Here is a 13,720-nt window from a genome sequence, read left to right as displayed (position 1 = left end):
TTGCAGCTTCGAAACAAATATGTCTTCCACATTTTGGTGGCCCAGTTGACCACTGAGACATCAGCACACGGCCCTGAGACTACATAGTCAGGAACTGCATTATTGGGAATGCACAATGAGGTTTTTATGGGACATTTAGCCGTTAAAACTGGCTCTTTTATTGCACAAGTGCAGCTAAGGGGAGGGGAATTTCCCTGGGTTTACTTGTAGCTATATATTAACACTGCTGCTACTGATATCTGTTACTAGAACTAGGACACGGTCCCTCCTCCAGCTCCACACAGTGTACACATTTACAGCCCTACGTCCAGGGCAGGGCAATCCTAAACTGGTGCTGACAGTGCTGAAAGAAGAATGGCAGACACATGGGTCTTGCGGCTGTAATGTTGAACAAAAATTTAATTTAACCTCTTTAACGCTAGACCTTGTCCTCAAGTTTCTTAAAAAAGAAAAGACAAGTATGTCCTTGCACGAACAGCATTGTAGTTGCAGGATTCTTAGATCTAAATGATTTTTGCAAGGTGCTGCGTTTGTATGATTATTACATTCATTCATGGCATTCATGCCTGAATGACATTTTATCCATAACGTAGATCAATTTGGAATAATCAATTCACATAAATTGCAGGTTTTTGGACGTGGGAGGAAACCGGACGAGAACATACAAACTTCGCACAGATAGGATTTGAACCCGGTACCTTCTTGCTGTGAGGCGACGGCACTAAACACTCCTCCAGTAATTATTTCCACAATTCATTTAGTTTATAAAATGGCCAAACAATTGCCCAAATATACTTTTCAAACACGTTCTGGCAAACAGTGCAGAACCAAAAGACTTAATTCGCTGTAAAATCTAACAAAGAATAGCATCAACTCTTTACATTTAAGAAGCTGAAACTAGTAAATGTCAATTTGTTCTTTACAAATGAAATGATGAACCCTTTTCATGGCAACTCATTTTCTCTTGTCTAATTGTGCAGCTCGAGCCATTAAGTGGCCCGTGCTGTGCAGGCAGCTGGATTGTTAGAAATAGAAGCAAATGTTCTCTGGCTTTGGCCAAGAAATATTAGTTCATCAAGACGGATTTACAAATGGGGGGGGGGGGGGGGGCGTTAGGAGACTGACACGTTACCAGAACTCAATTTTCTGTGCATATGAAAGCATGCACATTGTAAACTGCACATTGTAAACTGCTGTAAACCAAATTGCCCTCCGAGGGACAAAATCAATAATTAATATTTAGTATTTAGTATTTGACTCGCGGTGCCTTTACATGCTGAGTAATACGTACTCTATTTCAAAGGGTGTTTTGTGAACTGGTTGTATTCCCAGCTAGTCGGCGAAGTTACCGTCCTTGGAAAGCTTTTGGCTGCCTCTTCTTTCCCAGAATTTATGGGTGTTTACGAAGCACTAAGGTGTGTGCGTGTGTGCGTGTGTGTGTGTGTGTGTGTGTGTGTGTGCACACGCACGACACGACCCCTGACAACGAGCTGTTCCTGGAAGCAATACTTCCTCGTTGTTCTTTTTCCTAGAAAAAAGCCATCGTAAATTTCTTTGGCTTTTTTCCCAGGCTTATTCTTCTGCAGCTTTCTGCCTTGAGAGTTGAGACGTGTCTAATTTGACGAAGTGTGAATAACTTGGTTGAGTGCGTGTGCATCTCCAGACATGTGCCATTGTGTAAGCGTGCCTAACCTCTTTTTTTTCTTCTTCTTCTTTCTCGTAAAGATTTTATCTTCTTTCCCCTCCCTGTCAAATCAGAGCCTGATGGGAATTTCACAAGTGCGAGTTCTCTCAGACGCATACTTGCAGAGACAAAAAGAGAGCGGGGGGGGGGGGGGGTGTCATAAAGAGTGCTACAAGGTCAAAGTGTGTCTGAACTTGAGGCTTGCTATTCCTCGAGAGCAGAGCATGAATCCACCTTCTCACTAACCTTTGCTAAATAAGGATCGTCTTTACTCTTCCTTAGCTGTTCTGACATCTTAAACCTCATGCATGGTTTTACTGCATGGTCTTCGCCTTTAAAAAAACAACAACAAAAAACCCCAAATGTCTTCTTTTCCTTTTTTGACAGGAAAGCATGGACCGCACTTCCTCTCGCAGGCCCGAGGAACTGATTGTTCCAGGCTTTCAGCGCCCAGCCAGTCAAAATTTGCCACATCACCATGGTAACTTTCCTCTCCTCATTCAAACTATTTCAGATAGTTCAGATCTCTTCCAAACCTCCTCATTGCCATTTACGTTTTGAAAGACAAAGACAGAGAATTCTGTCTTTTCTGGCCTACAAAATGCTCCTGCTGTCTTCCTGGAGATCACTATCTTTCTCTACCTGTGTCAGACATTTTCTACATTCATGTGAAGCACTGTTAAATATGTCTTCACATGGATGGGGTGTTTAAATGGGCCTATAGAGAGTTGCTTGTACTACGTAGGTCATGAGTTTGGGAGACGGGGGGAGTAGAAGATCTGCAGGTACGTTACTCCATAAAACATGGAAGTTCAGTTCCTCAGAATGAAATCTTTGTCTTTAAATAAAATTTTAATGTAGAAGACTAAGTTTTGTGTTCTTACTGCATGGTACCGAGTCTACTTGCGTTTATGGTTTAGTTTTCCATTCAGTAAAAATACATGGTTCCTGCAAGGTGCTTAAAGGTGATGAGAAATCACTGAATATCGGTGATTGGTCAGAGTCATCGATGTGTCATTAAACAACCAAGCGACAGCCGGCACACGATCATAGAAAATCCCAGCCTGAGAGATGGATCAGAGAGGAGTGTGAAGATGACATCACAGCAGTTTTGAACTGTGTAGCCATGACGACCAGCAATAATGCGGTTCCCCTGTCCTCGAAACAGAAAACAACCTAGAAAAGTACCCAACGCCAAAGCTAAGCCAAGTAGCGCATGTACCACGTAGCAGAAATAATGCTGTATTATTCCTTATTAGATAATTAGAAGTTATACCTAAATGGGGGGGGAAATGTCCGGATCCCAATTATGGAAGCCCATTTGTTGTTAACACAAACTCCTGATGACGAAATGACACTCACAAATGTTGGAATGGCCAAGGTTTTAGTGAATTAAATGGACTTAAGGCAGATCCCATGGCATCGTCATGACGACATCAGCATAATACTTACCCTAATGCTGAATGAAAGGGCTGATACGGCGCAAACCTTTTCACGGCAAAGTCAAACTGGAATTGATGGATGCACATTCTTGTCTGAATGCTTTCTGGGTGTGAACGTAATTGCCCTAAATGGAGAAACATGAACGGAGAAAGAAGTGAAGGAGTCAGGTTGAGGTAAAAGCAAAAGTGGTCTTCATTCCTTTACCAGACGCGCCCATACACTGCTACGTATTATACCACAAGTGTTGTGGTTTAGTGCAGTCGTAATAGTGCAGAGCATATTATGAGAAGCTGAGGGTGTTGCCTTAAAGTAGTAGGCGGCCAGGTATTGGCATTTATTTTTATATTTGTCTAAATATATTGAAGTGCTGGATCGGATGTGCTCAGTAAAGAAGGTTGTACGCTATATTTGGATGAATGAACGAGGATTAAAGCAGGTTTCTGCATCAGGTACAAACATGGCAACGACTATTCTGTGGGCCTTTATATTTGGACCGTGCCTGGCTCGGACGTCGTGCAAGCCGCGTCCTTTTAATGGTCTGATGTTGTTGCTCTTGATGCATACCCATGGATGATATTGGTTGCATGCAAGCAAATCTGTATGCTGTGATGGATTTGTGTGCGCGCTGGTTGAAACCAAGGCCTTCCACGTGGTCCACATATAGAAGGAATTGTTTTGCGGATATGTCGGACTGTTGTGGAGAACTAAAGAGCATTTTTATGTCGCATGCAATTGGAGGGATTTTATTGCATATAAAGGAACAGAATTGCACTTTGCCCTTGAAAACCTGAGTATCCAGCTCCGTTTCTCCAACCTCTAGACTGCCATCGGAGACCGATGATTGCAGGTTGTCATGGCTAGAGAAAGGGAGCACTCATTCAGTGTATTCTGGGATATCACAGGAATGAACTGGCCACGGATGTATAGTGGGTTTTGTTGCCAGACGCAGCAATTCATCCACATTCAAAGTCACAGTTTGGCTAGAGAGAGAGAGCGAGGGAGGGAGAAGACCTTTTCATGCTATATGTCCGCTGGCTTCCCTGACTGAGGCGGATCGGGCAACGGGAGGCGGGAGAGGAATGCCAAACAAATACCATCATTACCTCTTAAAGCTGCACTCGGCTACGTTTTTTTTTTTTATGTAAAACTCCAGCAACGGAGAGGAAACCTTGCTATTCCACAAATCAAAAGGATGTTTGCCTAAATTAAACATCGGGTTTGAAGCGTTACCGCTGGAGGGAAAACCTTCCCGGTTGGGAAAAGTGACACGGGGAAATTTGCGACCTGTCTGATGAAATCTTGATTGCAAATGACAACTTAACGGTTTCTCACCTACTCATTCATCCGAAGAAGTTTGTTCAGTTCTTTTTTTAAACGGAGATGAAATGAGATTGAAGGTGTTTCAGACATGAGGAGTCCATGCCAGAGCCTCTGTGGGCTGCGAGCCAAAGGACCAGCGCTCTTTATGACTTTTCAACGGGTGGATCATCTGGGGGACCATTCATTTCTGTAGAATCTACCCAGTACTTTTTGAGACATGATTTACGTGATGACAGACAGCAGTTAGTCATCTTCTGTGGCACCTCTGCCCTTCCTGCTACTCCATGATAAATCTTTGTGGAAAGGCCTCGAGCATGTTGGTGTTGCACCACGGACGATGTCTGCCTGTCCCAATGTGCTTTCTTTACCTCCCGAGTGCTTTTCCCTTTCATGTTGCCCCATCCAGCCTCGTTCGGTATCACATGACCTTGTGTCCTAGACTGTCCTGTGTGTGTGCCTATGTGTCATGCATACCTCCTTTGTGATCTGAGGTGCAGCGGGCCGTCTCCTGCTGGTTTTGGTACAGTGGCTTCTTTTTGTCTCAGTGGGTTAGATGTTGATGTTCCCTGTGTGTGTGTGTGTGTGTGTGTGTGTGCGGTACAATGAGCCTTTTTTTTTTTGTATAATTACATACACATGCTCATCAGCGCTGCTTGGCACACACGGAGTCTGAGGATCGTCTTGTCTTGTCTTGTGTCTCGGTGCCCTACTTTGCGCCGATCATTTGTCCACCAAATGCCATGAAACAGGCTGGTGAACGTTCCCAGAGTGCTGCAATTAATTCCTACAGGAATTTCTGGAATTCTGTGTGTGGTGTTGGGTTGGGACACACTTTGGAACAAAGGGCTTTGGACACAGGGTACAGAAACACATGGACACAGACCGCACTTGTGTTTTTACAGGGACAGTTCAGTCCAGAATCAAAAATGTGCATTTGTTATGTTTATGCAGCTTAGTTTTTTTTCGTTGATGAGTTACGTGAGGTTTTTATTTAAATCTGTTTTAAACTTTCCTATGTGCAAGTCGACCCAGATAACCATCTAATATCTCAGGAGGGTTTTTAGTTGTCAGTGCAATATTTGACAATGTGTGTTGCTGTTTTGGATTCCCAAACGTTTTCCTGGTTTGCCTCTCTGGATTTTTGGGCCTTTTTTTAAGTTCAAGAGTGATTTCTGTCTGCTTCTCATCAGTTGACCGTGAAGATTAACTTGGAAGATGTGCAGAAACAACAATTTTGTTGCTATGTGCAATGTTAAATGCTGATTGAGTTCAATCCCTGGAGTTCAGCAAAAACGGCTGAGTCACTTAGAAACACTAAAAACGGCGGATTCATTGTTTGAAATAAATGATTGAATGAACAGCTGGTCATCAAAACAGATGTTTCCAATTCACTAAAGCAGCTACAAGTAAAGGAGGGTAACTGTAAGATTTTAGTTTCTAACTTTGTACATAATGGCTGCAATGATCCAGATCTCTGAATCCAGAGCGTTTGCATTTATAAAGCTCACAGAAACTGGACGGCTGTGACAGATAATCATGCTGCAGACCTGGAGCGAGGATCGAACTGGAGGCATCGGGCTTGATCCTGGTGAAACGTTTTTTGCGTCTGTCTTGCTGATGATCTTATTTGCTTAGATGGGTTACACAGAGACATCAGCATTAAGATGAATCTCTTTAAGCTCAATCCTGCTCGCAGTACATTTAATAATAGCGCAGGTTCAAAGGCAAGCACTGACTGGTTTGTGTTGCTCTCTAGAGCACCCGGTTTGTTTTTTCCGCCTGTGGGTGACTGTTGGGTACGACTTGCAGCGCTTGACAGACGACCCAACCCTGTGAATGACAGGTTTTGCATATCCTAACCAATGGCAAGCTAGTAAGTTAGTGTACGCCGCAGCCGCCGGAAGAAATCCGCGCCAAAGTGAAATCCAACACGAGGTGGAATGAAAACGTCAAAACAGCGCTCCAGTGCGTCTTCCTCTGCTCTCTCACTCGTCGTTTTGGGGCCACAATGTGCTCCTTGACAACATTTTTCATTTTGGCCATGTATGTTAAATTACGAGTAGAAATTGCTAGTCAGAATTTTGTGGCATTGAGCGGGACAAAAGGTCACCGAGCTTCTGACCTTCACGGGAATAATCATCGGGCCATCATCATTCTTAGTACAGAAATGAAATGTGAGACGCGTCACACCGCAGGAGCGCTAACAAGCAGACTTGCATTTGCCCTGCTTTGATCCCCTGCTATAAAATAACGGGTGATGCAATGAAGTTATCAGCATGTCCACCAGTCAGTCATGATTAAAAAATGTCATTTAAATTATTCAAAGCGTTTCAACTAAATTATATATTCTAGATTCACCAGCCTTCAGCTGGTTCTTCTAGTGTCCCATGGAGAGAGGGATTTAAGGTGACTGAAGGTCGCTTGAAGCATATATATATATATATATATATATATATATATATATATATCCAAAAACAAAATGTGGTACTGGGTTAAGGTTAGATGGTCTGGTTGAATTCAGGATCCGCAGGGAATCCAGCGTCAAGATGATAACGGCTTGAATTTCAGATGATTTCATCCCTTCAAAGTCGATATTTTAGGCTCTGTCTATCCGGTAAATAGCAATGTAACCCCACTGGTTCTTTATTATTCATCGGTGGATGTGGCTGCTCCACTAGAACCAGACAGACTCACTGACGCCCCTGACACACACACACACCGACGATTAGCGATGCCCACTCGTTTTCTGATTGCTGTGGATATTCACTCCGTCTCCTTCTGCACCACCTCTCTTATCCCACCTGTTTACAGATGACGACGTGGACCTGGAGCAGCTGGTGAATGACATGAACTCGTCCATGGACAGCGTGTATTCTGCACACGCAGACACCGCGCTACTTCTGAACAATGGCCACATGCACGCTCAGCCCCACCACCAGCATCTGCACCCGGTCCGGGCCCACCGTCGCCACACCCCGCCGCCGCTGCCGGCTTCCTCCCCCTCCCCCTCCAAGGAGAGGCTGCGACACTCCCAGCCCATGCACATCCAGGCCGTCAGGTAGACCCGTGACCTGCCCTCTGCATCGCTTTTGCCGTTTCATGTGACGATTAAAGAAAGGAGTTGCTTGTGAATCTGGGGCCTGCAGGTGTTGAGGATTACGGGAGCAACATGTGACACACACATTTACACTTTTTCTCATGTTTCATCAAAAGAGAGAACAATGAATAGGAATGGATTTGTCCAGCCAGGCTTGGCTAATGAGATTTTGTAATGTTTGCCCCTGAAGTGTGGAATTGGTTGAACTCTTGCCACTTTATTTGTAACCCCATGTACTACCTTGTTTATCATAATAGAAGGATTTACACTGATCCCGTCTGATCAAACCCTTTCTGTGTGCCCACTGTTGGCCCTTCCATCTCTGAGACTGGGATTTTGTTCCTTGAGCTAAATCCAAAATAATAAAAGCTTTACTCACACAATGCAGAGAAGAGGTGCCTTTTGATGTTTTTTGGGGGGAATGTTAAAATTTGAACAGATTTATTCTCATATGAGTCAAACCTTTGTGTCATCATAGCACAAGAACTGAATATGTTTAAGGAAACTTAAACATATGTGTTCGTTTACTGATGTTGTGTCACTTTGATGCTCAGCGTCATCAGAAAAATGTCCGACGGGCGAACGACACATTCGACTGGTCTTGTGCGAGTTTCACGGAGGTGATGTGCAATCTTCTGATGGCTTTTCTGATAGTCGTAGTTTTTTTTTTTTTTTTTTTAATCTTAAGCTTGGCACCATCTTCTCTTAGTCATGGAAAAAAAGAGGCTGTGGATAAATGGATTTCTTCATAGCTGTTAACAGAATTAACCTTGGCAGACAGCAAGTAGATTGTGTTTAAGGATTACGCATCTGATTGGAAAATCCTGTCATCAATCAAGAATTATTCTCGAGTGTCATCATTTAAAATTGTTCAACAGCAGCTTGTTTTCTTTTGGTCTGCATCAGATTTATATATATATATATATATATATATATATATATATATATATATTAATCATGTGTAACTGCTCTGGTCTTTATTCGGTGTGTGTGTGTTTGTCTCCCTCTGCAGTTGCCTGCAGGAGGAGCACCAGCTGCGTCCGGCCTCCTTGCCTGCCATCCCCAACCCGTTCCCAGAGCTCTGCAGCCCAGCAGGCTCTCCTGTCCTCGGCCCCACGCAGACATCTGAGAACCAAGTAAAGACCGCCACATCGCATCACCTGCACTATTACGCCCTCCGAGTCAGAACAGACGGGAGGAAGGCAGGCAGGCAGGCAGTGCAGGGTTCTGACTGCTTGGCTACCCTTCCGGCGCTGAGAGTCACCCAAAAACAGCGAGCACATTTTATATATTGTATAATACTATTTACAATACATGATACAACAAGCAGCGAGGAAATGAATGCTCTTCTGGTGCTTTTGAGAGTCTGAAGGTTATTCTGGTCGGTGTCACTGTGGACACGGCAGATTTGGTTTTCTTGCATTTGTTGTTTTTATTTGTCCACAATCACAAGTGCGCACGTGTGTGTGTGTGTGTGTGTGTTGTGAAACCAGCTGACTGTTATTTTCAGGTCAGAGCAGCATGTGTTGACTATGGCTGTAGACAGTCTTTCCTTCCATTACACAACATCTCACCCAGGGGGGTTTATCTGACTATAAATGTGTGTGTTATTGCGGAGGCGCGCACACACACACACACACACACACACTCTCTCGTACAGAATGACAGACGTGTTTTGCTGTGGAAGGAGGTGAACAATGTCTCCAGGATGCTGCAGACGCAGTGCAGACATCCGTAGCAGAGCTGGGAATACGGCTGGGAACGTCTGCAGGTCAGATCTCCCTGAATCTGTTGCCTCCGGCGCCCATTTCCGGTTCACATGATTCAACCCTGGCTCTTAGCGCGAGCGTGTGCATTTAGGTGTGTGTGTGTGTGTGTGTTTCATAGCCTTGCGTTTCCTTCCCCGGTATAGCCCCCTGTTCCAGGAATGTTCCATCCCGTTCAAAGATGTTTTCACGATGCCCACCACGAACAATATAAGTTATTTTTGACGCTCACTCCAGCTTCCTCTCTTCTTCGCACACACAGGTGGTGTCATTTGGTTCACACGCACACCTGCGCATGTGATAAGGCAATGCTTCATTTGTGAGTTTGGCTGACATCACCTCACATGGTTTGGAGTCAGAGAGCAAGTTGCCAGTGTGCACAAAGCATCGTGTGTGTGTGCGTGTGTGTGTGTGTGTGTGTTGAGTCTGTGTGAACTGACTGGAAGTTCATTGGGTTCATTAACCGTTTTTCTCGCGTGTCCAGTGAGACAAAATAATCAGTCAGTATTTCATGATAAGGGTTTTTATCTCGACGCAGGAGGTTGTGCTCTCACTGGATTCTCCTGGAGCAGAGCCAGGACATTTTTTTTTCTTCCCATTTTCTTAAATATTTCTGTTAATTCCGCATAAACTGGGCTGATGGGGTTGGATGTAACTTGGCAGAAGGGCTGCGCTCGTAGCAAGGAAGAATTATATTCTGGTATGGATCTGGATAAAGGGAAAGACTGTGGAATCTTTTCCATTTATTTATTACTTACTGAATTGCCAAATAACCATAAGACACATGTACCATTACTCTGTGGGGCGTGTGCCACATGGAAAATATATTTTCCACAGCTGTAATTAATTTTCTCCTTGCAGAGCCCTTACAGACTAGTGAGCTGGATGGGATCTGTACGGCCCTTCTGGTTTAAGTTGATGATTTAGAATTTGATTTAGGGTTTATTTAAATAATAGGGACTGTGGGATTTTCTCTTAAAGCTACAGAACCAACTCATTCCTCTCTGTGTATCTGTCCACCCCCGCCCCAACCATGAAATTATTGCCGATATGTCGTCATCAGATGGCTCATTTAACAGATAATAGGTTAGGGATCTGGCGGCACCTAGTTTTTTAATGACCTGTCACCATGTTGATTTAGGCCGGACATTCTTTGAAGCCATTTAATGTCACAAAAACAGGGAGATGATTTTACTCTTCCAGTACAAGCTGAGATAAACCTGGAGCTGAAGGGGGAGACCTTAATGCTCCTTCTCCAACATTCCCTCATCCAGATGTTAATCATAGTCTGTAGCAGAGAAGACGCTTTTGGGCAAAGACTCAGCGGAGGTGGCTGGAAGTGACATGCATCGTGGGAAGACAAAAGTGTAAAGGAGCGGCTCCTCTATAATTTAATTGTTTCACATTTATGAATAATTATAACAGCAATAAATGGAGTAAATTTAGTGCTGAGATTACAGGGAGAGACGTGGCAGTCCAGGCTGAAATACGCAACGCTGGATTGTCCTGAATGTCCAGTTCAGTCCATCGATGTGTCTGTGAATTTATTTGTTTAAAGAAAGAATGGAGGAAGAAAGAAGCGTTATCAAAAAGCCAAAAGCTTCAACTACACACCTTGCCTCAGCTAACAACAAACGGATGAACAAATGAGAAACGTCCAGTCGACAAAACAAAAGCATCGTTAATGTCGTTTTTTTTTATATTCTAAAACAATTTAAATGTATTCTAATGACTTTCGCGATACTTGAATTTTCCTCTGGTGACTTTATTTTCAGGGTCAGAAGTACTTGACTGATCCCTGCTGATAATTATTAATACAAGATAGGAAAGAGGAAAAGGAGAAGAGAAAAATGTTAATAATGACATTAAATAATCATAATAAAATGTAATGTGAAGAATGTGTGCTGTGTTTTCATGCTTTTAGCTTCTAGCATTGCAGCTAATCCGGACTCACTCAGTGGCTGTGTGTGGAAGTATAATGCCCTTTAATTCACTCTAATACCTAAAATGAGCCACGGCTCGTCCTCAGATGATTGAATGAACCCTTCGCTGATCTTATCACTTAAGACCAGCGGCAGACGCGGCTTTTAGCGCCAGACACAAGTACTTCTGTCGGTATGCGATGTTGTGTAATGCCGGATAGGCCATCGCACAGATGTGTGGCGCATCTGAAGAAGTAAATGTGCTGCATGTAGGCATAATGGTGTGCAAATATATTTTTATCTACACAGCCGAAATGCATGCTTTGTGTACTGTAAAACACAGTCTGTGTAAAACAGTCTTTAGGAACCTCCATTCTAGTAAGAAAATACAAAATAAAGTTAAAGTGGCAAACGATATCTCTTATATCGTTTGTACAAAAGATGCCATGCGTACATAACAGGCCATTTAAATGACAAAAATAAAACAGATCAAAGTATCTGCTGAACTCTTAAGTGCTCGTTTCTAATTACCTAAAAAAGTTTGAATATTTCTTTATAAATTATGTAAATGATTGGATGCAGGAATAAATACATGCTGGATAACTACAGAGAATATATTTATTCAGAGGTAACAGGTTTTTGTTAAAGAAATTCATTGTTTTAAAATATTTTATCAGAACTGTTAAAATGCTTTGAGTGTTTAGTTATTACTCAAATAAAGTTTTAGATGATAATCACCAATGAAAACCAAACAACTCTAAATAAATATTACCCTACGGGCTCTGACTATGTATTGCGGCTGTGTCATTAAACGAACTGAAAACCAAAGCCCTGAGTCACGGTGTTCAAACCGCCCCCCGCCGCCGATCAGCTGCGTGTCCGTGTGTTTTTAGTGTGCACACATGGCAGCAGAACTCTGTTAGGAGAGACTTGTAGGCTTGTTGTGTGACAGAATACGCCTGTGATGACGTGGGAGATGAGTTTAATTGTTAAAAGCGGCATTCATGTGTTTACGTTTCACACAACTTCTGATCTGCAGAGCAGTAACTGTTGCACATCTGATTACATAAAAAAAAAAAAGCTTAATCAGAAGGCCCATGCTTCTCTCTCTCTCTTACACACACACATTGAAATTTGTTTTAGGACTGGAAGAACTCGAGTTTATTCAGTTGTCTATATAACTCATGCAGATATAACCATGAGGATAAGCATCAATGAACTGTAAGTGATTCCGTTTGATATAATGTGCTCTGATTTTAGGAGAATAGCTGATGACAACAGATTTGTGTGCGTTTACGTAAAGTTTTTGTTCAGATAAAGGAATACGGTATCCTGTGCGTAGCCAGATTTAGCAGAAGGCATCAGTTGTGTTGTGGAACTGGAGATGGATAAATATGTGCTTTCTGCTTTGGATAAATCCGATGAAAGTTGATGGATATATGGATGGCTGCGTGCACGGAAAATAAATCGGCACGCAAACTTGTCTGCCAAATCCAAGCAAGCGTCTCCTTTTCAACATCTGCCAGTCAAAAATTGATTTCATGTTCTATTTGTTTTGCCTCAATTTCATCTGAACCTACAGAGACGTTCAGCAAAGAACAGCGTTTCTCTCTGATTGCACACGAATGCATTCACAGAGCTTTCGGCTTTACTGTACGTGTGAGGCGGCGCTGTGTCCGTGTTGAGGCGAGACGCACTCGGCGAGGCTGGACTGCGGCGCTTCAGGGAGGTGAAATTAAGTTTGGCTCGTCTGCTCGGCAAATCATCTCTGTCTGTCTGGAAACCTGACCGCTCTCAGACACGAAAGACAGCTGATGCTGTAATAGTCCGATGTTGGGAAGTCACCGCCAAACCGGCGTTCAGATGCTGACGTGGGTCATGGGTGTCGGTGCGTCGGTCTAAAAAAGAAGCCTCCACCAGACAGATAGCTATTTGGAACTTTGTAGCAGATGGTCTTTCTGCAGTTGCAAGATAACGTAGTGTTTAGCTCTTAACTTAATATCTTAAGTGGTGTTAACTTGCAGTAGAATAACTGATTTCACCCCTTACTTTATCATAAGGAGAGAAAATATTCATATTCAGTTTAAATGTAAAAAAAAAAGTATTGCCTTTGCTTATTGGAAAGCAAGAAGCGTTACTATTTTCTATCAATTAGCATACTATCAATAAGAGGAACAAAAGATCCACTGAATGTGTTCAGGTATAATTACTCCATCGTGGATCCTGCCTCGCCGCTCTGAATCAATCCAAATGATCAGGTCATAATTGTGAAAGATCTTTTACCTGATTTTGTATTTATTTAAAGGATTGCCTTTACAGCCGGGTGTGTTGCTGTGGATTAGATCTGCGCTGGCTCAGAACCACCAGATCACTTGTATGTGCAGCCTGATGGGTTTAAGGCCCCGTAAACATCTTGGTCAAGTGGGCCTGACTCTGGTGCAGATTATTGCTTTTGACCTCTGATCTCGTACATACTGTGTGTCTGTCT

The 13,720-nt window shown here is 43.1% G+C and overlaps 1 protein-coding gene across 1 annotated transcript in view; it reads left to right on the top strand.

The window, feature by feature from the left end:
• The window catches only part of LOC137902933 (growth factor receptor-bound protein 10-like), a 34,965-nt gene that overhangs the window by 4,481 nt on the left and 16,764 nt on the right, over positions 1-13,720 (top strand). The window contains exons 3-5 of the mRNA XM_068747039.1: positions 2,072-2,165; positions 7,259-7,505; positions 8,557-8,680. Of these exons, the coding sequence (XP_068603140.1) occupies positions 2,072-2,165; positions 7,259-7,505; positions 8,557-8,680 (465 nt within the window). The remainder of the gene's footprint in view (positions 1-2,071; positions 2,166-7,258; positions 7,506-8,556; positions 8,681-13,720) is intronic.

This window comes from Brachionichthys hirsutus, chromosome 13, assembly GCF_040956055.1.
Source record: "Brachionichthys hirsutus isolate HB-005 chromosome 13, CSIRO-AGI_Bhir_v1, whole genome shotgun sequence".
Lineage (NCBI taxonomy): Eukaryota > Metazoa > Chordata > Actinopteri > Lophiiformes > Brachionichthyidae > Brachionichthys > Brachionichthys hirsutus.
The sequence above is the reverse complement of the archived record's forward strand: the minus strand, read 5'-3'. Positions and strand labels throughout refer to the sequence as shown.